Source organism: Microtus pennsylvanicus, chromosome 20 (genome assembly GCF_037038515.1).
Source record: "Microtus pennsylvanicus isolate mMicPen1 chromosome 20, mMicPen1.hap1, whole genome shotgun sequence".
NCBI lineage: Eukaryota > Metazoa > Chordata > Mammalia > Rodentia > Cricetidae > Microtus > Microtus pennsylvanicus.
The window spans coordinates 38,943,187-38,967,544 of record NC_134598.1 but is presented as its reverse complement, the minus strand read 5'-3'; the positions used below and the strand labels follow the sequence as shown (position 1 = coordinate 38,967,544).

At 44.7% G+C, this 24,358-nt stretch overlaps 1 protein-coding gene across 5 annotated transcripts in view; it reads left to right on the top strand.

Moving 5' to 3' along the window:
* Nucleotides 1-24,358, top strand: part of Syn3 (synapsin III) — a 382,057-nt gene that overhangs the window by 42,944 nt on the left and 314,755 nt on the right. For all 5 annotated transcript variants that reach the window (XR_012908665.1, XM_075954797.1, XM_075954798.1 and 2 more), the window contains exon 3: nt 3,807-3,864. Coding sequence is in view for 4 of the 5 variants with exons in the window: in XM_075954797.1 (XP_075810912.1) it covers nt 3,807-3,864 (58 nt within the window). In the remaining variant the exon portion in view is untranslated. The remainder of the gene's footprint in view (nt 1-3,806; nt 3,865-24,358) is intronic.

Here is a 24,358-nt window from a genome sequence, read left to right as displayed (position 1 = left end):
ATGTGGCAGTAAAATATGAGGCCACCCACAGAGACAGAAGCCTCCTGGAATCCAGAGTTCCCACCCCTTTCATAGGGCAGGACCACGGACTTGGCTGATTGGCTGAGTTATTCAAGGAGCTATGAGGATGGACATATTAGGGCAGTGGGATTGAGGCTGCTTGTGGGAGACAAAGCCAATGGGTACCATGGATCCATCTGTTTCTGCCTAAGGTTAAACAGCCAGTCAACAGCAGAGGCAGTGGGCTCCACCCCCAAGGCATCTAGAATTCTGGGCCATCCCTCCCCTTCCCTCTGCCAGACAGAGCTGTTCTGAGGCAACTCCAGCCTGAATGGGCCCACCCTTCCACCCCCACCCCTCACACACACCCCCGGCAAGGAGGCAGCAGTCTGTGTGGCCCATCAGGAGACAGACTTCTGACTCCCAGCCAGGCAGGGGACGGACTGCCTGACCCTCACCCCAGTCTGAGACCGCCTGCCAGCCCCAGCAGTCAACATCCCAAAGACTCCTGGGAAGGTGAGGCCTCTCTGAGGCCAGCGCTGCTTGGGTGGCATGTAATGCAGGGTTCTAGGTTGGAATCAAGTCCGAGGCGGTCAGTCCTGCAGGTCAGGTATCCACACAATGACCCGTATCATCAAAGTTGTAGATGTGTGAGTTATTACAGTGATTTGCCAGTAGGTGGCAATAAAAGATCACAAAGAAGGAACGCATGAAAAAGGGAAACATTCGCTAACCTGGCTAACATGGGAAGCACAGTCCTGAGCCCTGTCATGCTTGTGTTGTTCCATGCAATGAATGAATATTGAGACGGAGCTTCTGGTTTCTAGGAGCTCACAGACGGGATGCCTGGAGGCAGGGGACAGATTGTAATGTAGAATTACAAGGCAGAATGGTACCATAAGGGTTGAGAGTTTAATGTGCCCAGTGGCTGAAGAGAGACACCCAGCCCAGGTCTACTAAAGAAAACAAAAGAACCGATATCGCAAGTGAGGAGTGGTCTGGAAAACAGAGATGTGAGTCTATGCAAAAGGCCAGAAACATAAAAGCAGAGGACATTTTGAAGCATCACAGGAGATGTGTGTGTGTGTGTGTGTGTGTGTGTGTGTGTGTGTGTGTGTGTGTTCATGGAACCAGCCATGAAACAATGCATGGAGAAAGTGGACCAACTGGTGCCTGGGTCCCCATTTGGAAGGAACTTGGGGCTCTGGGTTGAATCCTGAAAATTTGGAACTATGGGACAACTGGAAAAGTTGTGAGATTTTGAAAGGTGACTTCTCTGTCTGCAAGATACAGGGAGTGAACCTGCCTCATCCCCTCTTGGGGCTGATGAGACGGTCAAGTATTAAGGAGAGAACACCAGAATCTTCAGGGTTATGGGGCAGAGTGGAGAGGAACTGGGAAACTATGGAAGAATATGAATTAGGACTGAGGACCAAGAGCTGGCCATTGCGATGCTGCCATAGTCTGGGTAGAACTCTACGACCTTATGAGTTGTAGTCCTCAAAGAAGGAATGCAGATAGTTTATTTAGACAACTGTTAACTTTACTCATCATACTAGTATTAAATGTCATCTTGCCACAATGTAGAATTGTTTGAGGCATTAAACAGGGACATATTAGATAACATTGGCCTGTGGACACGTCTGTAGATGATTGCCCTAATTGTTGGGAAAATCCAGTCAATTGTGAGAAACATCATTCCCTATAAAATAAAGCTAGCTGAGGACAAGCAGGCAAGGTTGACTTTATCTTCTCTTTACCCTTGACCATGGGTGTGCTATGACTACTTGCGTTTATGCCTTACCTTAACCCAAATTATGGCCTGTTAACATGGAATTGTAAGCCAAAAAACCCTTTCATCTCTGAGTTGCTTCTGGTAAGATCTCGTACGACAGCCCCAGAACTGAAATTAGGATATTCATCAACTTTAAATATTAGTCATGTGCCTCGTAGACCATTTGTTGTTTTCTCCAGGCCCCACAAATACTGGAGGTGGAATGGAATGTGATGACTCCTCTTGTTGAGGATTTGTGATAAAAATTCTGCATTGTGGGAGGCTAGCTAAACACACATTTTATTGAAGAGCGTCAATGGGAAAGAAAGAAAAAGACAGGCAGGCAGACAGAACAACAGACAGACAGAAAAAAAACAAAAGGAAGGGAAAGGAAGACAGACAGGCCTACCTTCCTCACTTTCAAGTCATACCAACCATTCCTCTTCCACAAAAGCCCAGCCTCAGTGACATCTTAGTCTGTCTACACTGTAAGAAGAAGGGACGCCAACATCAAAGCTGTCAGCAAAGGATGCAGGACGTTTTGGGGACTTGGCATTGGCTGAAAATTGATGGGGGCTGTGAAGACAGACAGAGTTGGGCAGTCTAAGAGTTTGTAGAAAGGATTCTTTCACAAACAAAGATTGAGAAAATAGCAACATCCCTGCTCCAGGGGAGAGAATAGAATGAAGAAACTTAAGAGAAGGTTCTGGAATGTAATACTTTCAAGTTATTGATTAGAACGAGGTCATGTGGCCATACCTTACTTAGGGGAGTGTTGGGGCCACATTAGATAAATGTTTATCTAATATATAAACATTTCTGCTGTGAAAAAAAGGAGAGAATGAGTTAGGAGGAAGAAAAGTGCTGCCTCCAGCCCTAAGAAGGTTTGTAGACATGTTTAATGTAGTGTCTGGTTCACAGCAAGTTACTCAAGCATCTGTTTCATTGCAACAGCAGTGGGAAATGGGGATGCAAACTGGGTCTTTGGCATTTCACATGGAAAGATATCTAACCCCCAAGCACCCTTCCGTCCTGACTCTTACAGGGTTGAGTGAAAGCACAGACACAGGGATGAAGGCCTGGGTGCAGATCCCCCTTAGAATGTGCAAGTGTTTAGTCTCTGCCTTTTGAGTTCCCTCCTTGATAGAACAGAAATAAAACTGCCTGCTTCATGATGGCAGTTGTCTACATTAAATGACAAAGACCACAGATTAAACCCTACATTCATTCATTTATTTATTAATTCAACAGATAATCAATTGCATTCCTGTGGTGTGGTGCACATTCTGGTGGTGTTACGGATAAAATGACGAGTCACAGACTTGAGGAATTCCTACTGTCATTCAGGGGGATGCAGACATTAAGCACCGTTACTGATTTTAATTATACTTGTAATCAGCAGTAGGAAAGACAGTCCATGTCAGAAGGGAGAAGAACTATGGTCAGGAGTAGGGTGCTTACAAAGGAAAGTGGACAAGTAGAAGGATTGAGAATAAGGTTGGAGGGTCAGCATGGAAAGGAAGGGTGAGGTCATAAGAATGCTATCTACTCTTTGGCCTTGATCATGGTGACAAGTTCATGGTGATAATTAGCTTTGTGGATTAGAGTCATGGAAGGATGGGTGAGTGGATGAAAGAATTAGTGGTTGATATTTAGAATATGATACAGACATGAGGGAACAGATCAATAAGTCCTTGAGGTAGTACATAAGTACAATTTAATAAAATAGCACCAAATCAATACTGCACTGTTTATGTTCTCCTTGTCTCATCGAGTCTTTCAAATCATTCATAGAAGTTGGGAGCATGGCTTCCTTTTAGAGGCTGCAGTTGAGGTACAGGAGGTCGAGTCTCCTCTCTTCCCATTTATTCTCCTCTCCTTCACCGTTCTATCTCTAAATACCAAGGCAGTGGGTTGTCAGGGGAGGACAGTGGCAGGTTGAGACTGTTTTGACTTCCACCTTTAGGGTCTTTGGGAAATGGAGGAAAGGACAATGGACCCTTACTGAGCAGGTCTCTTGGTTTCCTTGCAGGTCAAAGTATTTCCACGGGAAGAAAGTGAATGGCGACATTGAGATCCGAGTGGAGCAGGTAGGTGGTGGCCCCTTTCCTAGCTCTTCACACAGCTGCCTTTCTCTGAACAGTGGCCATTTCCAAGAGCAACCTTGGTCATAGTGAACAAAGATTGCCAGAAAAATCCTGGGTTTTACTTGGGAGTCTCATTAAGTTCCAGAATTTTCTGGTCCACTAAGTTTTCAACCTTTTGGTTTTAGGTAGAGTATTAGTCAGGGTTCTCTAAAGGAACAGAATTGATAGTATATATGTACTATATAAGTTTATATGTAAGTGTAAACATATATACATATATTTATGTACACACACACACACACACACACACACACACACGAGTGACTTACAGTCTGTGGTCCACGAAGTTCAACAGTGACTGTCTACCAATAGAAGGTCTAAGACTCCAGTTCCATGTACTAGACTAAATGTCTCAACTGGTCTTCAAAGTATGCCAGAATTCCAAAGAAGTAGGCTCCAATGCCAGTAAGGGAATAGATTTTCCAGAGAGATTGAGAACAAGTAGGCAAAGAGCAAGCAACCTTCGTCCACATCCTTAATGTAGCCTTCCAGCAGAAGGTGTGGCCCAGATTAAAGTTGGATCTTCCCACCTCAAAGATCTGGATAATAGATGGGTCTTCCTACTTCAAATGATTTAATTAAGAAAAAATCCTTCACGGGTATACTTGGCAGCTTGGGTTTTAGTTAATTCCAGATGTAGTCAAGGTGACAGCCAAGAACAGCCATCACAGATAGAGAACTGTTCTTCAAAGAACTATCAAAAGGAGTCCATGCTACAAAACTGAGGCAAGTGTAGCTGCTCAGATGGGAAGCTATGTGTCCCATCTGTGACCCATGACTCCAGGGCATCTCCTTTGACTTTGACTATGGAGTATAGTGGATATGTTAGTTACTTTTATATTACTGTGATGAAATATCATGACCTGGATAACTCATAATAGAAAACATTTCATTAGGTTTAGGATTTCAGAAGCTGGAGTCTGTGATGGTAGAGTAAAGGCATGGTGGCAGGGACATGTGAGAGCTCACATCATGGTCTTCAAGTGGGAGGCAGAGGGAGACACACTGAGGATGGAGAGTCTTTAAAAAACTCAGATTCTACCTCCAGTGACGCATCTCCTCCAACAAGGTCACACCTCCTTATCTTTCTCAAATAATCCCACCAAGCAGAGACCAAATATCCAAATATATGTGCCTATGGGGACATTCTCATTCATACCACCATAGTGGAAGAGCACATGTTTGAATCTTGACTCTTTTGTTTCTAGGTGTTAAGCAGGTGATTTGAGCTCTCTGTGCTGTCCTTTTCTTGTATTATTGTAACTGGGATGCAGTTATTTGAAACATCAAAAGAGACCAGAATTGAGAATACCATCTCTCATTATTACTTCTGTTATCAATATCCATGTCCCTTGTTTTATGTAGAAAGAAACATGGACTAGGTCAGACTGCAAAGGAAATCAGGACTTAACTCCATTCCTCCTGGTTTCTGACCAGGGACTCCACAATCAATAAACTGAGACCCTCCTTTATAGGAAGGAGTACCATACTCAACCTTAGGAGAGCACATCAGAGAAAGGGCTCTGGAGTCAGATTCCAGGTTCAAATCCCAATTCCACCTCTTAAATTAGTTGTCCTGGCTGAGCAATACTTGGGCCCTCTCCAGTTCTTCATCTGTGCTCTTGGGTAATAGTAGCATCAATTTGTGACAGTGGGGTGGTCGGGAGGACTCATGAGTTAGTGACAGGACATCACAAGTGTTTCTTTTTCCTCTTCTCCTCCTTTTCTGTCTCCTTTTCCTCTCCTTTTTCTCCCTTTCTCTTCTTCCCTCTCTGTCCTGTTTCTTCTCCCAGCCTTCCCTCATCCCATCTGTCCACTTGCTGTTTCTTTTGCTATGAGTGGTTGTGGTTGTTAGTAAATCTCCCTTTCCTCCCCCTCTTCTACTCCCACCATACTCCATTCTACCACAACCCTTCCTCCTCCTCTTCTTCTCATCATCCTTCAGTGAATAAGAACAAAATTGACTGGAAGAAATTCCATTTGGAACTCAGGAACAGAAATGGCCTCTCTCCCTAGTCTCGCTCCCTGCACTATTTTTTCCCTGTGAGTCAGAAGAAGGGAGTGAACTATTGAGCATCACATTGATGGAGTTGGCTTCATATTAAAACACCTTCAGTTTGAACTTCAGTATGATCCAGTGGCTTTTAAGTCAGTCCAATGTCTACTAATTTTCCTTCCATGGCAAAAACGCGGGCTATTTTTGTTCATTTTGCAAATATTTGTCAGCGTCTGCTATGCTGGCTAGCTCCATGTGGGGAAGACTAAAGAAGCAGTGGTCCCGTCCATAAACAGAAATGGCTTTGAGGATTGCGTGCTGTTTGAGTTGGATTGAAGAGTGGATGGGCTCCTAATATGTGGATCCGGTGGCATGGGAAGCACGTGAGGCTGAGGGTCTAAGGGCAGAGGAGTTTGGCCAGTACAAGGTGAGACACCAGTCCCACTGTTTGACTCCAGTACAGAACTCACTGTCTCCCCCTACCCCCTCTCAACAGAGTGCAACCTGGACCTTCCACCTTAGCTGCAAGCCTGTGCATCCTCCCTCTGCCACCATACCTACCTTCTGCCATGTCCTCTTGACTCCATATCTCATGATTCCCTACTTCCTCCACTGCTAATTGTCAAGATGCTACCTTGGCTGGATGGCCACCAGCTCTCATCCAGACTTTTGATCAGCAACCATATAGCTCTATTTGTTTACCAATCTCCATTTTATTCTTCATGCCAAAACCAGGATGGGATGATCTGTCTTTGGGGTGTGTCTGTGTGTCTCTGTGTGTGGTGATGGTGATACAGGAGCCTGTGTACCATGCAGGTATGTGGTGGTCAGAGGACCACTTCAGGAGTTGGGCCTCACCTTCCCTCTTGTGTGTGAAAGGGGCTCTTTTTTTTTTTGCTGCTATGCTAGTTGTCCAGGGAGTCTCTGGAGCTCCTTGGGTCTAGCTCTCCTCCTTAACAGCACTGAGAACACAGATGTTTGCAGCTGCCCCCAGCTTAGTGTGGGTTCTAAGGATCTAAACTTAGGACCCTACACTTACACTACAGGCACTTTTGCCCACTGAGCCATCTCACTATTCCTAGAGTGATCTCTCAGAAGAGCAAGTTGGGCCCTTTAATGACTTGGCTTAATTAACAGTGGCTTCCTCAGAGACTCCCTCCCTGAGCCCTGTCCGAATCAGGAACTCAGGGGTCCTTTCACAGCACCTCCCTCCTTCCTTCTCATCAATATATTTAGGGTGGGGTTATTTGCCTGCAGCAAGGGGCCATGACCAGATCTCCTCTGTTAAGTAGCACAGGTCTCAGCACAAACTAGAACGGAAGGAAATGTTTGCAGAGGGAATAACCGACAGAGTCCGCAGATCCTGGCAGATCCGTTTCCAAGAGTGATAAATCCCTGCTTTTTAATCTCTCTTCCCAAATCTCAGTTTTCTGTAAACCATCTGGCAAATGTTCTGTTGCCAACCAAGCTGAACACACTTCATCTCCTTTGTGGCAACCCCAAGGCATGCTTTCATTTCCCTCTGGTATCTTAGCTCTGCATTCAGCCCAAGTGGCAGGTACCAGATCTGTTTGCAGGGAGGGACACCTGCCATACCCCCACACAGAGATGATGGGAACACTTCAGGAGTCTGTGGGGGCTGCACTTGTACTGGAAAATGTTGGCTGATTTAGTCATTCTCATTTCCAGCCATGGAAAACCAGAAAGTAAATTAGTCAGGAAACCAACTAGCATGTCATTTGGGCATTTGTCCCTGGAAGACATTCCTTCTCAAACTCTCCTTGAAGTCTGAATGACTTGTCTTTGGCCCAACTGGATCCATGGGTGGGTCACATAAGCAATCTCAACCCCCTGAAACTTCACACTCATCCTCCGGCACTCGAGAGAAGCTTTAGGATGGAAGCCACTGTTTAGTCTAAGCTGGCCTCTCCATGAAGGGTCAGATTAGCCAGATAATCGTACTGTCTGGGCTTTGTTGGACAGAGTCAAAGAGTTAGTTGTGGTTGGCTTAGAGGAAGCCTCCACCCCATCTCTCCACCCATTTCCCCACAATTCCCAAACCACTTGCCTGGGCTGTAGCAGAGCCAGGAATCCAGAGGCCCAGGGAATCAAGGGGAGAGCTGCATCATTTTGCATTCCATTACCCAGCATACCCTGCAGGGTCCTACTGTGGAGTCCTAGTGGGACTAGAGAGTATCTGGCCAGGGTTCTTGGCCTGCCAAGCTCTCTTGTTTGTATTTGAGGCCAGGGCATTTTTCCACAGATACAAGTCACCCCTCTGTGGGACAAAGAGGTAGAGTCTATGGATGAATAGATTAGTGTTAAGTAGACCCACAGACTGAGAGAGTTTTTTTTTTTTAAATAAAACTTAGTGGTGTGGGCCCTCTGACTCTGGTAAAATTGGAAATGAGAAGCAAGAAAAGGGGGGTGGGGAGAGAAAGAACTGGGATGACCGTGTTCAGTCTTTTCTCAGTATTAATGGAAGTATCAATGCCTTGCTCCAGCAGTGTCAGACAGAAAAGCAGGAAGAGAAGGAAGCTGGATAAACCACAGGCTTACATCTGAGCCTGTCTTGAAGTCCCTGTTCTTGAATGATTGAGAGAGAATTAGTTCCATGTGTTCAACCTACAGAACCTGTACAGATTGAGGTTCTTTGGGCCAGAAGTTTTCAGGTTTTAATTTTTTTTTAGATTTAGAAGTATTTGCACATACATGATAGGATATATCATAGAAGAGAAGCTGAATCACATTATGAAATTCATTTCTGTCTAGCACATGTCTTATAGACACACACTGATAGTGATTTTATATATTGTAGGTGTACCTGTATTTTGATTATGACCTGGTCTCCTTGAAGCCATGAGCATCATGGTGGCACTCAAGGACATTTGGACTGGAACATGTGGGAATTCGGATTTCCAGCACAGATGAGCTCAGTGTATGTTATATGTAGTGTATGCACACTTATGTGCAGCTGCACTACCATGAATATGTGTGTGAATGCCAGAGGTCAACAGTGGGTATCTGGGGTATCTGTCTCCATCACCTTCTACCTCATTTTTTTTTTTTTTGAGACAGGTCTCTCACTGAACCTGGAGCTCACTGATTGACTAAACTTGCCAGTGAACCCCCATCCTTCTTATCCTCCCACCCTATCTACCTGTCTCTCCCCCAAAAGTATTGGGGTGCAGATGTATGCTACCACATCCAAATTTTCTGTGGCCATTGAGGATCTGAACTCAGGCCCTTGTGATTGCACAGCAAGCGCTCTTAACTTAGTAACCACCCTCAATCTCTCAACCCATTTTATTTTTACATACACTTTAGTCTTCAATTCATGTATTAACATATCTTAATAAATGTATTAACATTCTTGACCTATGACATTGTTTGGTGTGGGGGCGTAAGTCCTCACCCCTCACTGAGGAGTTATTGACCGCTGGTAGCTAATGAGGATGGGAGAATAAGTTTTCTCTCTCAACACGGCCTCTGGTAGGTTGACCATGCTTCAGAGGATGGTCCCACACCCATGCACACGTGCACAGCACTAATTATACTTGGTGGATTAGAAAAGGAGAAAGAGGAGGAGGGCAAAGAGTGAAAGTGAAAACAATCAAAATACACTGTTTACATGTATCAAATTCTAAGAAAATAAGTTTTAAAATTCTATTTTCTTTTTTAAAAAAGAATAGATCCTAATTAACAGTAGGCATTGATGATTAAAATAGGGTGAAATTTCAAGAACAGATGTCAACAAGATAAAATAGTAGAAGTTGGAAGTTAGTTCAATGTGACATTTTGGCAACTGTTTGAACACCACAGTCATGATGTTGATAGGAATATACCTTGAAAGAAGTATATAATGGCTAGGAAGGGCTCACAATTGACTTTATTTGGTACCTCCTAAATAATAACTTCTCACATTTCATTTGTTGAAGAATTTAGGATAAATGAGAGAAAGAATGTGCTGAATTCTTTAGATGTGCTCAAACTGAATGAGTAAGCAATGTGAAATCTTATTAAAAAACCCAGCTGCAAGGCAGCAGGAGCAGAGAGATCTAGCTTATAAAAAACATATGAGAAAAAAGAAAAAAATCTAATATTTAACTAGAATGCAGCCCAATGCTTGTGGGAGGAAATGTGGGCTGAAAGCTGAGGCTGTGGCGGCAGAGAAGACTGGAGATGGGAATCTCAGCTCCACCCTGTTGACTTTAGGTTGACCTTCTACCTAAAACATCTCTAAGTATCAATTTCCTTATCAGAGAAGTGAGGCTAATAATTGAAGCCCAGCGAGCTACAGTTATTATATGGCCTAAATAGTCAATTCTGGCGCACATATTTGTGCTCCGTAAACTGCAGTCATGGTTCTTACTCTCAATGTGATACCACTACACGCTACAGCATGATCTAAGGCAGCATTTAGAATATAAGAAGATGACAGTTCCTACCTGTCCCCGACACCACTAGACGTGTTTAAGCGGTATTATAAGCAGGTTCTGGTGAGAGATTTGACGTATCGCCAGCTGCAACCTGGAATGCCTGCAGGAGAGCAGCTGGAATGGGAGGAAGACTAGGTCAAGGGACAAGAGATGCTGAGCACAGAGGATAAGAGGTCTCCAGTAGGGCCTGTTTCACTCACAATCATCTGCCACTCGAAGAAGCATTAGTAATTTAATTTAGCCTAATGACAACACTTTGAGATGGGTGCTTTGATGTTTCCATTTAGAAGATGAAGAGCTCAGAAGGGTTAAATAGTAAGCAGAAACGAGTAACGGAGAGAGAATCTGAACCTAGGTTCCCATGTTCCAAACCATCCTATATTGCTTCATTGAGGTTAGAGTTTGAGCCCATGGTACAGTCCTGCAGAGAGATGGGTTTCAGTTCTGTACACGGAAGCGTGGAGCAGCACAAAGTGAATCATGGGCCGACCTGTGCTGTAGGTAGGTAGGGTGTCTCCTGGGCTGGAAATACTCTGGCAGAAACTGGGCAGCTGAAAAAGGGGGCTATTTCACAGGAAATTAGCATTCTTAATAGAAAAGGTTCCTTTACTGATGTTTCTTATATTTTTCTTGTGGGGATAGAAGTAATGGATTCACATGTTACAAACTGGAAAAGAAGTCCCAGAACTTGCTTTCTAAGGCAGCCTTCCTATTCACGTAGCCTTTTTATTTCCACCATGGTGTCGGTGCCGCCCATCACCCTCACCTTCACAAACTTGTAAAATAGAATCAGATTCGGGTGTGGCTGTGTGAGCAGGTGAACACTCGAAGAGCTTTGATAAGTACATGCACCTCACATCAGGTGATGCAGGAGAAATTCATTCTTTAAAAAAAGTCAAGAAAACAACCGTGTAGGATCATACTAAAAAGGAGATAATATTATTCTGTTCCAAACCATTTCCAAATAGAAATAGTCAAGGATGGGGACAGTTGAGAAGGCGGCGCCATGTGTTTAAAGGTGTCTTCTGCTGGGAACACCGTCTGAAACATCTATTCCTGTTGCTTTGATAGGTGACAGTAAATGCTGAGACTCTTTTTGTTTGGAAAAAAACTGAAAAGTTACCAAGTGGCATCTGAAGAAAAATTTTCATCTAATTTTGTCCCTGATGATCTTGCAATAATCGTTATCACTTGGGGGTTTTCTAGAAAGGTTTCAGATATGTAAATGTATGCCAATAGACGAAGTTACAATGTGTGTTCATAAATTAATTGGTTTGCGTCTATTTAGTTTTAACTGTCAAGCTGACATACCCTAGTATTATCTGTGAAGAGAATCTCAATGGAGGTATTGCCTAGATCAGATTGAACTGTAAGTTTGTCTATCGGGGTTGTCTTCACTGATAGTTGATGTACAGAGAGCCCAGCCTGCTGTGGGCAGCACCATTTCTCTAGGCAGTTGGTCCTGAATTCTTTACAAAAGAAAGCTAAACACGAGTCTGCCTGTTATCCACCAAGCAGTTTCCTTCATGGTTCTTGTCAAGATTTTTTTTGACTATAAAGTGAGTTCTTTCATTAGAAGTAATTCTGTGCAGACTATCAAGAAGGCCTTCCTTTGGGTTCCTGCCTTGATTTCCCTCATTGATGAATGATGACCTGGAAATATAAGCTAAATAAACTCTTTCTTCCCCTTGTTACTTTTTATCAGAGTATTTTATCACGGTGACTGAAATGAGACTAAACAGGCAAAAATACAGAAGTGATTCTGTAACTCCACAGAGGGGTGAAGTTAATAAAGAATGATTAAAATTGGATCAAAAGAGGAAGTCACATTACCCAGTGCCACAGCAGTCTTTATTCATGACTGTCCCTGCTGTAACTGTCCAGGGAGGGCTTGAACCCACATCCCCACTCGTGGTTTGGGAATTGCTACAGACTGTCTAACTTAACTGTTGTTACTGGCAGACAGGTTGATGCCTCCTCCTCCTCCTCGCTCCAGCTCCTGAATAAATAACTCCCATTGGTAGAAACAAAGATGGGCACATCTGGCAAAAGAATGTGGGACAAAAAGACTCTGGACTGTGAACTCTCGTGGTATAAGAAAGACTCTAAAGGGATGGATGTAGGGCTAAATAGGAAGAGTCTGACACAATCTACTCCTTTAGCGGCTCAAAATACATACCTATTCTCTTAACTTATCTACACTCAGCACTGATTTTTCAATTAATTTTTTTGGTTTTGGTTTTGTTTAGGGGAGTTATTGTTTGGGTTTGGGTTTTTTGTGGTTGTTTTGCTTTGCTTTGTTATTTGAGACAGGGTTTTTCTGGGTAGCTCTGGCTGTTCTGGAACCTTGTAGGCCAGGCTAACCTTGAACTCTGAGATCTGCCTTGCCTCTGCCTCTTGTGCTGGGATTAAAGGTGTGGGTGACCACACCTGGCTGTCGTTTAACTTATCTTAGAGTTATCCATGAGAATAAGCAGGTAGTGCTATCTCATTCCTGTTAACGACGGCCTAGAATTCTGTCATAAGTACATGCCAACATTTCTTTTCCATAAAAATACTATCACAGATGGTGCCACACCTATGTTACTTCAAGCATTTGTGTAGTGTGTCTGTAGAAGTCATCCCTTCCAGTAGAATGTCTCCATCCAAAATTGGAACGTGTGGTGGATGCTGCAGTGTATGTTAAAGAATGAAGGACTTGGGGCTGGAGAATGCCTCTGCAGTTAAGAGCCTATACAGCTCTTGCCGAAGACCAGACTTTATGATGGTTTGTATGAGAAATGTTCCCCATAGACCAGGGTATATGAATACTTGATTCCCAGTTGGTGGCAATGTTTGGGAGAGGTTTAGGTGTTGCAGCCTTGATGGAGGAAGTATATCAGTGGGGACAGGCTTTGGGAGTAGAAGCCTCGTGTCACTTCCTTGCTTTCTCTGTTTTCTACTAGTGTTTGAAGATGTGGGGCCTGAGCTTCCCATTTCTGCTGCTAGGCCTACCACCTGTTGTCATGTCTCCCTGTCATGCTTTGATGCACTCTTATCCCTCTGGAATCATAAACCCAAATCAAATCTTCCCCAACTTTCATAAGTTACCCCAATCATGGTATTTTATTGTAACAACAGGAAAGTAGCTCATAAAGAGTTTGGAGAAACACAACTGCCTAAAACTCCTCTTTTGGATTCCACAGACATATGCACTCACATGTACACATGTATAGACATGTGTACACACAGATATGGGGGGAGAGAGAGAGAGAGAGAGAGAGAGAGAGAGAGAGAGAGAGAGAGAGAGAGAGGGAGGGAGGGAGAAAGGGAGGGAGGGAGGGGGAGAGAGGGGGGGGGGGGGAGAAAACTTTAGAAATGAAAATAAATAGAAAAAGGATAGACAGAGATAAGGACTCTTTCCTCCAACTGCTCTTCCTGGAATAGCCCTCAACCATCATCCCTCTTTTACACATTCCTTAGGTAAAGAGAGCTGTCTGGTTGAGGTCACACCTCTTTCCTGGGAGCAGTTGTAGTCAATTCTATAAAGATCCTTACCCCTTCATTCTAATCTGAGACAGCCGTGAAGGGCTATCCTGCCCCAGCTTCTTTTGTGTTGATAGAGACCTCCGCTGAGATGTCTGTGTAGCTTGCCTTTTATTCCCCCAGCCTGTACCCATATTTTCCATTCCTTACAGTGTTGGTGCTTCTCAAAGCATCCTTAATAAACATCCCAGAGGATGCCAAACTTTCAAGAGCCCACTTACAATGTTGATAGGTACTGGATACTTAATCTCCGAGGAGTCCTACAGATGATGGAAGAATCTATTCAGGGATAGATTTCTGGAACCCTACTCAACCCCTGGATGCTGAAGCTCTTCCCATGTAGAGCGGTCTCTGTTCCTGGCCAGGAACATTGATGTGGAACTCTGAAGTGCTCCATGATTTGCTCTTCCTGTTTGACACCTGCTGTGTTTGAAACTTACCAGAGCTTGGCATCTCTCTGGAGAGCTGAGTTCAGCTGCACTGATGCGGTAAGCCTTGCTTTGTTAATACAGTCCCGCAAGGTTTATTCATTTGGCTTGGCTTACCCTGACCTCAGACATTCTGTTTTGTATTATTTTTAAAAGTGTGCACTTCTCCATGGAGGCCCCTTTTTTCAAATTTAAGAACCAGCTGGGAAGTGGGGGGGAGGGAGAAAAATAGAAAAAAACAGGTGGGGTGCTAAGACATACTAGTTTGAACCATAACTCATCACATGAACAACTGTTTCTCTCCTTAAGCATGACATTGATTTGTGTGGGTTTATCAGCTTCCTGGCTCTACCTGTAGGCCCATCAATTTAAGTCTAGAAACTGGAGAAGTGGCAGCTATGACAAGAGTAGCCAACTACCACTGAAGCACCACAGCACAGAGAGTGCCCTTTAAGAGCCTGCTGTGTGTTGTCTCATTTAATCCGCAACTATGACTGTTGCCGAGAAAGCAGCTCAATCAGTAAATTCGCCAGACCTTATCCCACAGTGTATAAGTCAGTTATGTTTAATCAGGTCTGATGTAACCGAAGCAGAATATTCATCAAAGTGTGTATATCAGGATAGTGGTTCTTGATTGTTGTCATCAGAAGGCTTTTGGCTTCCCATCTTGTCTCAGGTCCCCAAAATTATAGGCATCTCACCCTGTTCCTTTGACCTACTGGGTACATTACAAAGTCATATGTAATGTTTTCTGGCATATGGCTACCCTTCCCCTGACTCAGCCTAGTTGCCCTTCCCATTGAATGCTTCTGGATCGTTACTGCAAAGTTCTGCTGTGCAAAGTTCTGCTGTCCAAAGTTCTGTTGTCCTTTATTTCATCCGAAAGGTTACAATGATCCTTGACCTTAAGAGTGTCAAAGCCCACTCTCTACAACTCCATCAGGGGGCTTTGAGTCCCAGCTTTACAACCTCCTACATGACTCTGAGGAGTCATTGAACTTCATCATGCCTCGGTTTCTTCACATGTAAGTCAGTAGCCATAGTAAGTACTGTAGGCAGAAGCAGCTTGTTTGTTCCCGGCTGCCCAGCACCACAAAATGATCACTCAGAAACTATATTTTTTGCAATACTGTTTGGCCAATAACTTAAGTGTATTTCTGTTTTACTCTTATATTTTAAGTTAGCCCATTTTTACTAATCTGTGTATTGCCATGTGGCTGTGGCTTACCAGCAAGGTTTTGGTTCCTCTGTTTCCTGTGGGCAGTTCCATGGCTTTTCTCTGACTATGTCTACTCTCTCCTCCTCTATCTGCTTGGAACTCCCACCTTGCCCTGTTCTGATAAGCCACCAGCTGAAATAGATGTAAGAGTAAGCCAGAAATACACTTAAGCGACTGGCAAAATAGTACTGCAAATAATAGATTTCTGTGTGATTATTTCTGGATTCTGGGTGGCGGGGGAACCAAACAAGCAGCCTCCCCAAACAAATACTTTCTTCACGTGTAAATCAGTAGCCATAGCGAGTACTATAAACTGAAGTGAGTTACCATATATAAAGCACACTTACAATTGAGTTGTTATCTTGACTTCTTGGTCCCGAGTACTGTGTGTATGTGTGTGTGTGTGTGTGTGTGTGTGTGTGTGTGTGTGTGTGTGTGTTTGTGTTTCTTTTCCTTTTAGATCATTCAGAGATGGTAAAGGTGCATCCATACACTAAAAACCTAGACATATAATCTGTGGGCAAGGCTATGTGAGCAGTTCTTGTGGCATGTATTTGGTTCTTTAAATACACGACTACAGGACCCATTGATATTTTCACACTCAGTTGGCACTTTCTAAGATTCCCTTGATACCACATAGTGGGGGGGGGGTCTGGATCTGATGGGTGTTAGGGTTTAGGCGTTAGGTGGGATTTTCTTGAATGGATGTGAACGAGTGGATGCTGTGACAGCCACGGAAGGGTGAAGTCAGAAAGGGTATATGGAGATCATCCAAGCCAATCTACTTATTTGGGGAAATTCATTATATTTTTATTTGTGTGTCTCTGCGAGTGTGTGTATCTGTGCATATGTACAGATGCCAGAAAAGAACGTTAGGTCTCTTATAGCTGGAATTTTAGGTGGTTGTGAACCACCTAGCGTAAGTAATGTACAATCACTCTTAACCACTGCACTGTCTCTCCAGACCCCCAATCTATTGTCTTTTTTAAAATTTTTAAATTCATTTTGCATAGCAACCACAGTTCCCCCTCCCTCCCCTCCTCTTACTCCTTCCAACTCCTTCCCCAACCCACTCCCCATCCATTATCAAGGGTAAGGCTTCTCATGGGGAGTCGACAAAGCCTGGCACATTAAGTTGAGACAGGATCAAGTCCCTTCCCACTGCTGTGCAAAGCATTCCACCACAGGGAATGGGTTCCAAAATGTCAGCTCATGCAGGAGGGTTAATAGATCCTTGTCCCACTGCCAGGCCCCTCAAACAGACCAAGCTACACAACTGTCATCCACATGCAGAGGGCCTAGTTAGGTCCTATGCAGACTCCCCTACCTGTCAGTCTAGAGTCCATGAGCTCCCAAGACCTCAGGTCAGCTGACTCTGTCTGTGGGTTTTTCCATCATGATCTTGATACACACACACACACACACACACACACACACACACACACACAACACACACTTTTCTTCATATAATCCCTACTCTATCCCTTCAACTGGACTCCTGGAGCTTGACCTGGTGCTTGGCTGTGGATCTCTGCATCTGCTTCCATCAGATACTAGATACAGATTCTATGATGAGAGTTAGCATGAACTGATTGGATGAAGTGTGGCCCAATCTACTGTCTTTTTAAAAATATATTTATTATGTATACAATATTTTGTCTGTGTGTATGCCTGAAGGCCAGAGGAGGGTGCCAGACCTCATTACAGATGGTTGTGAGCCACCATGTGGTTGCTGGGAATTGAACTCAGGACCTTTGGAAGAGCAGGCAATGCTCTTAACCGCTGAGCCATCTCTCCAGCCCCCAATCTACTGTCTTAACTGCAGAGAATATAGAGGGAAAGGGACTAGAGCCATCATATCATACTCATCATGTTACAGATGGAGACTGAAGCACAGATTACCCAGGCTTTCATCTCCCATGCCATTGCTTTTTCTTCATCTTTTCCGTTTCTGCCAGTGGAGGCTGTTTGGTTTTTGACCTATAGTTTTAAGGAGCCATGAGATAGATCCTTCTTAATGGTTTTAATAACAAAGAAATTAATCTCACCTCATGAGTTCCTTATTTTCCACACTATCCTATGAATGGCCTTCTTGGGAGGGATCTAGGTTGGAGTTCTTAGCCCTAGCTGGTGGCCAAAGGATAGAACCATCAAGTGGGCACTCCCCCGATTCTAAACACAGCAGGAACCATTTGGCCATTAGAATGATTCTTCTGGCCTGCCTCATCTTCTCGGTTAGAGGAGGTTTTATCATCCTGGTGTGATTTGAGCATTTGAGCTAAATACAAGAGAGAGTCGGGTTTTATCTCTGGCATTATTTATGTGCCAATCAGAATGAAAGGGGTGAAAATCAAAGGGGCCCATCATCTTTCTTTCCTTGTATTTGAGACAAGGTTTCACTATGTATTTCAGGCTGCTCTTGAACTCACTGTAGCCACAAACCCAAAGATGTTCCAGCTTCACAAGTGCTGGAATTACATGTGTATCACCACCCCTACCTGGAGTCTGTTGTCTTACACCGGAATGCCACACTCATAGGTCTGGCCGCTAGCCACTGTGTTTGGTAATTTAGCTTTCCTTACTACCATTCCACTTCACTAACACGTGCCTTGCCTCCATTAAATGAACGAGACCTCAGTGGAAATTAGGTTGACGTCCAAAAGGAGACCTCAGCAAGCCCTTTGTTTTCTTGGAGGGTATATAATAAACACATACACAGAATGCCTTATCTATGCCTGCACCTTTGTTCAAGAGACACTGAACACCTGCTTTGTACTTTTCTTACTGACACTCCTCCAACCTCAAGGAGTTTGTCATCTAGTAACTGTAAGAGATCATGGCATATGTCTCCCAGAGACTCCCCAGCTGTGCAGCATTGTCACGGAAGACTTCACAGAGAAGCAGGTGATCGGCGAGGTTTGGAGAAGAGAATTAAGGGGAAATCAATGGACAGATGTGGACATTAGGCCTTCCAGCTCAACAACGTATTTTATAACTTGGCTTGTCACATATGGAGAAGAGATCAGATGATAGAGTGCGTGAGAAAGGATTGTTCTGGTTAATTTTAACTGTCAACTTGACATAACTGAGAGTCACCCGGGACGAAAGTCTCAGTGAAGGAATGTCAACATTTGGTTGGCCTGTGGGCACGTCTGTTGGGAATTCCTAATTAACCCAGTCCAGTTTGGTTAGTACCATCCCCTAGGCAGGAGGTCCAGAGCTGTAAAGAGTGGGTAGATCAAGTTGAACTATCCAGCAAGCAAGGTTTCTTTGGTTCTTTCTTTGCTTTTAACTACGGATGTGATGTGTCTGACTGCTTGAGTTCCTGCCTTGATTTCCATATAATGATGGACTGTAACACTGTAAATTCAATTAGCTCTTCCTTCTCCTGTGTTGCTTTTTGTCACCACAACAGAAGTAAAACTGGGACAGGGATGATGGGAGGTGAGTCTAGAAAAGGAGGTGTAGAACAGTTTCTTCCATGAGGGCGTTAGGTACAGGCTGTACATGCTGTTCATTGTCAGTGTGACACAAGCTAAAGTCATCTGTGTCTATGGGAGGGGGGACCTCAATTAAGAAAATGCCTGCATAATACCAGGCTGTAGGCAAGCCTGTGGAACGTTTTCTGAATTAATGATTGATGGGGGAGGGTCCAGTCCATTGTGAGTAGTGCCATCCCTGGGCTGGTGGTTCTGTAAGAAAATCAGGTTGAACAAGCCATGTGAGTAAGTCACTAAGCAGCACCCTCCATGGCTTCTGCATCAGCTCCTGCCTCTAGGTCCCTGCCCTGTTTGAGTTCCTATCATGACCTCCTTCAAAGATGAACAGCAATATGGAAATGTAAACCAAATACACCCTTTCCTCCCCAACTTGCTTTTTGGTCATGGTGTTTCATCATAGCAACAGAAACCCTAACCAAGACACTGTGCAACTGAACAGTGTGTCCTAGGGGCAGCAGGGGCACGTGAGCATTGCTCTGACTTACCTGTGGAATGATGAGACTGTATGTTCATATGTGAGTGCACATGATCATGGCGTGTTTGGGAGACGACTGTAAAAGTAACAGTTCGAGGCTGGAGACAGACACCCAGCACTTCATTTGTCAAAGGAGACACCCAGTCCTCCCTCAATTACTAGCCTCAGTGAGGAGGCTCAAAAGTGGGTGCTTGTGGAAAGGAGGTTTCACCACTGTGTCCTTCCTTCCTTCCTTCCTTCCTTCCTTCCTTCCTTCCTTCCTTCCTTCCTTCCTTCCTTCCTTCCTTCCTTTCTTTTTTGTGTCATGCTATGCCTACCATTTCTACTTAAGAAAAGAAGTGACTTGGTTTCCCTAGCTCACAGAGAGTATATCCAGACCCATATGATAGAGTGGAGCTGGCATCGTTTTGAAACAAGCCACTGTCCACCTCACCTTCTGTATCACCTTAGCTGGCCATTTGCCCTGGTCAGCTCCATTCTCTGTACTCCATCTTCCAGTCTGCTAAAATCCTGGGCCTGTGACTCCTGTACATGCCCCCCTCTCCCCAGCTCCTTTTGCTCTTCCTCATATGTCTGCCCCAGCTTTGCCCTTCAACTTTTGCTTGGCCACTCCACATTTCCTGCCAGCCCTACTGCTGGGTCTGGCCAGCTCCTGGATGAAAGCAGACTTCCACAGCCCTGCCAGCAGCCCCAACCCAGGTGTGCTTACACACCGGATTTGAGCCTTTGTATTCTAGTAGGAACCCCAGGGGTTATTAATTAATACAGGGTGGAACCCATCATGGAACATCTCAAAAAAAAAAAAAAAACCAGAAGGAGCCAAAGGGATTTCTGAATGCCCAGCAGGGAAAAACACCGTTTAATTGACTTGGATGACTTCACTGCAAAACTCTGTCTGGCTGTTATGCTAAACTGGAAATGAATCCATTACATTGTCTAAGGAATCTCCCAGCCCACCCTGAGCACATCTCCTGAGGCAGGGAGTGGGCCCGACACATAAACAGGACTTAGGCATAGAAGTGTCTGGGCACACTGTTTCATGCCTAGAAGCTGATATCTGAGAATGGGTTTGTATGTTCTACAGTGTCTCTCTTCCACCACAGGCGCTTCCCCAATGCACTACTGACTTTGGAATATAATGCAACATAAATCAAACCTATCTTGGGCCCCTCCTCAGGAAGTTCACGGGGTACCCTGAGAATTTCCAAGGGTGATGTTGTGCTATGATAGCACTTAACCTAGGGGCAATACTACCAGCCTCTGGCCCCGTGTTCCTGAGCACAAGGCACCAGCTGAGCATTTCATATAAATTACCTTCTCTCAAGCTCATCAACTCACGGTGGTGAGTAGGTACCATAAAGTTTCATTTTCCAAGTGAGGAAACCAGGATTTGCCCAAAGCCACAGGGTTTATGAGTGACAGTCTGACTCCAGAGTCTGCACGGACAGCTCTAACCTGAATGCTTGCTTCCCTGGAGACACATAAACTCCAGCCTCCGTAGGAGACTTCCCACCTCCTTTCTCCCAGAGTCCTTTTTAGACTCCAGGCCTCCTGACTCCAAGCCATTTTGATTCATAGCCCAAACCTGGGCTCATACACATCTTTCCTGGGACATCCTCTCCCCGGGCCTTCTCTGTGTACATCACAATTTCAGGCTTTGTTTCCACCTCTTGTGTTCACATGTCTACCATGACGCTCACCAGATAACTTTGTTACTGCTGGTTCACCTACCTGCCACTCACAGGGCGGGATCATCATTCTACAAATAGAAGTGTTCCTCTGTGCCAAGCGATAGAGCTTTAGTGGTGAGGGAAGACAGATGTGGCTTCTACCCTTTGGAGAGTAGGTGGGAATATCAGAGTCTCTCTCTCTCTCTCCATAATTAACTGTTAAAATCTATGACAGTGTGAAGTCTATAATAGTATGGAGGGGAGACAGCTCAGTTGCTAAAGGGCTTGCACAATGGCTCCTGAGAAGGTCATCTGAGGGTGACCTCTGACCTCTACACGCATTGGCCACATATCCACATTGCATGCACGTGCGCGCGCGTGCGCGCGCACACACACACACACACACACTTTTTAAAGCTACGATGGTAAAGTACCTGGGGTGACAGCAGCTTATAATGGATTTCCTGGCAGTGAACACTTACTTATGCAATTGGTATCCAGGTACACAGTCCAAATTCAGCAGCTAATTTAAAGTAAGAGAAAAATTATTTAAAGTAAGAGAAAAATAAAAGAAGCTGCAGAATTCAGACCAACCATGAGGGACTCCAGATCTCCTTTTGCCCTGTACTGAATGCATATAAAACACTATCTCAGTAAGAGTGACATAGAGAAAGTCATACATCATGATCAGAATGTTTGACAAGCCGCGGTCCAAGAAATTGATCTGTACAAGTCATTTATTTTGCTTTTGCCCCAGTCCCAAGGTTAGAATTGGTAGAACTCAGACTCGCCACACAGCCAGTAGACAGCTGAGCTGAGATGTGACGACCACTGCATCTGTGGAACTGGGGCTCCTCGAGGGTTAGCCCCCTTACCCAAGTCACGCCATTGGATAAAACCAACCTTACTTCCCCATCTCTTCCTGCCAAGTCTACCTCTGGGGTTGTGAAGGAAAGGAAGTTAACACTGATAAGGAGTCGGAGCAGGAAACAGCAGAGGCCCAGCACTGGGCACCCAGGAGTGCATCTAGGAGAATTCCAAGTGCGCTATGAGGGCTAAAAGAACAGTGAGCCACGACAGGTCAGTTTTGTGCTCTTCCTGGAGTTTGCTTTGCCCAGCCTTTCCTAACAGGTCGTGTCCTAGCTGGTGAACTGTGATGGTTTCCTAGCCGGTAGCCTGTCCACTTAAGTCACCTGGTGTCTCATTTTCGCAGACAAATGGACGTGTCAGTGCCACAGACTGCGTTTCTACTTTTATGTCCTTCTGTGTCCACATTACTCGAATTTTCCTTTCCCCCATGAGTAGCTCTCTTGTGATTCCTCTCATGAGCTTGTGACTGGGTTGTCAGTCTGTTTGGGATGGAACTGTACCAACAGACAGCCCCTCCCCACCTAAGACCTGCTTGCTATCCAGACAAGGAGGAGACAGTGGCCCAACCTCTATGTGGCTGCCAGGGAAAGCAATGGAAGCCAGAGCCTACACCTCCTCTTTCTGGGCCCGCCAATTGCCAGGAGCCCTAAACTTTTCACTCATTGGACTGAAAGAGATTTTGATGGCTCCCCTTAGTTTGCTTGTTCTTGTATAATTGCTTTGGTCTCCCCCTGGCTCCTGCGGCACACCATGGTCCAGGCTCCTCAATGTCTATGGGCTGAGGGCCAAAGTCTTTAGGCAGCACCAAGGCCCTTCCTACTCTGCTAAGCCTGTCTTCCCTTTGCTCTTTTCCTTTCTTTGCTTACTGGTCCCCATGGGCAATTTTGGAAAAGCCAGATAATTAATTTACATGGTTTCTTATCCCTTGAAGCTTTCACACATTTTCTGTGTCTTGATGTCAAAAAAATGTTAATTCTCTACAACGGCTATCAACAGAGATAACCATTCATTCGCGTATTGGTGCCCCTCACTAGCCAGCCCTGTGCATACACTTCTATCCATCTCTCTATAACTGACTCTCCCTTCTTTCTTTTGTGGATTACTCCATCCAAGTACTAGCCAGGCTTAACCCTGCTTTGCTTAGGAGATCGGGTGCATTCTGGATGGTGTGATTGGAAACTGTTTTATGGTTTCTGATCAGTTCAGAGGTAGACTTTCTTTCTCCATGGGCTTTATGAAGTGTAGTATATTTCACAATACAAATACAGAGACAATAATGAGTCCCATATATTAAAAGTGTTTATATAAGGGGTGTGTGTGCATGCAAGTGTGTGTAGATGCAGAAACAGAGAACAGGGTAGGTATGCAGTTCAGGTGGTAGAGTGCTTTCCTGATATACACAAAGTCCTTGGCTTCCATCCCCAGCACTGGGGAGGTAGAAACAGGATGATCAGGAGTTCAAGGCCATTCTTGGATACAGAGTGAGATACTGTCAAAAGACAGACAGAGAGGAAGGAAGGGGGAAAGAAAGAAACGACAGTGTATAGATGGGTAAGATTTTACTATCTATAACCCAGTTTCCTTCCAGTGGCCTTGTGAACTGTTACTGCTTTAGGTGGTAAAACCAGCTCCACAGAGTCTCAGCAATGTAGACTTGTGTATCCGAGGTGGAACTTAAACTCCCGGCTAGCCCTCCCTCTCTTAGCTCCCAGTGCTAACTCATCCCTTGTCTCTGGCATACTTGTCTGCTATCCCTATTGGGTTTCTCTGTGCTCTTGGTTTTTCATAATCCTTCCCTGAACTGCCCTTTGTACATATTTTGTGGGGGGAAAAGAACGGTAGGATTCAGAAAGGAAAAAGGCCCATTTGAAATGACTGCCATTACTATTACATAATAGTTTGTTTACATGGAGGAAATGTCTTGTGGCCTCAGTAGAGCAGAGATGTATTCAGGCTGAGATGCACACGGAGTGCGATGGATTCTGGCTCTGCTCCTTTTCACCTTGTGGGACTTGTAGCAATGGGCTCAGTGTTCTGAGTTCCCGTTTCTTTATTTACAAGTGGAGATAGCAGGGTACCTGTGTTTGGCATGTGGCCAGAACTGGATTTGCTTTAGTGGAAAAGGAAGGCACTCTGGATCTAGCGTGACTTACTCATGAACAGAGGAACTAGTAAATACAGAAAGCATTGCCACCCCACATCCGCCCTGTTCCTGTATCACACACAGCTGCTCCATGAGTGGGGCAGTCACTTTCTAGCTAAGCTGAGGCCCGTGACACACCTGTCCACACAGCAGTGAGTGCTGGCAGCAAGGT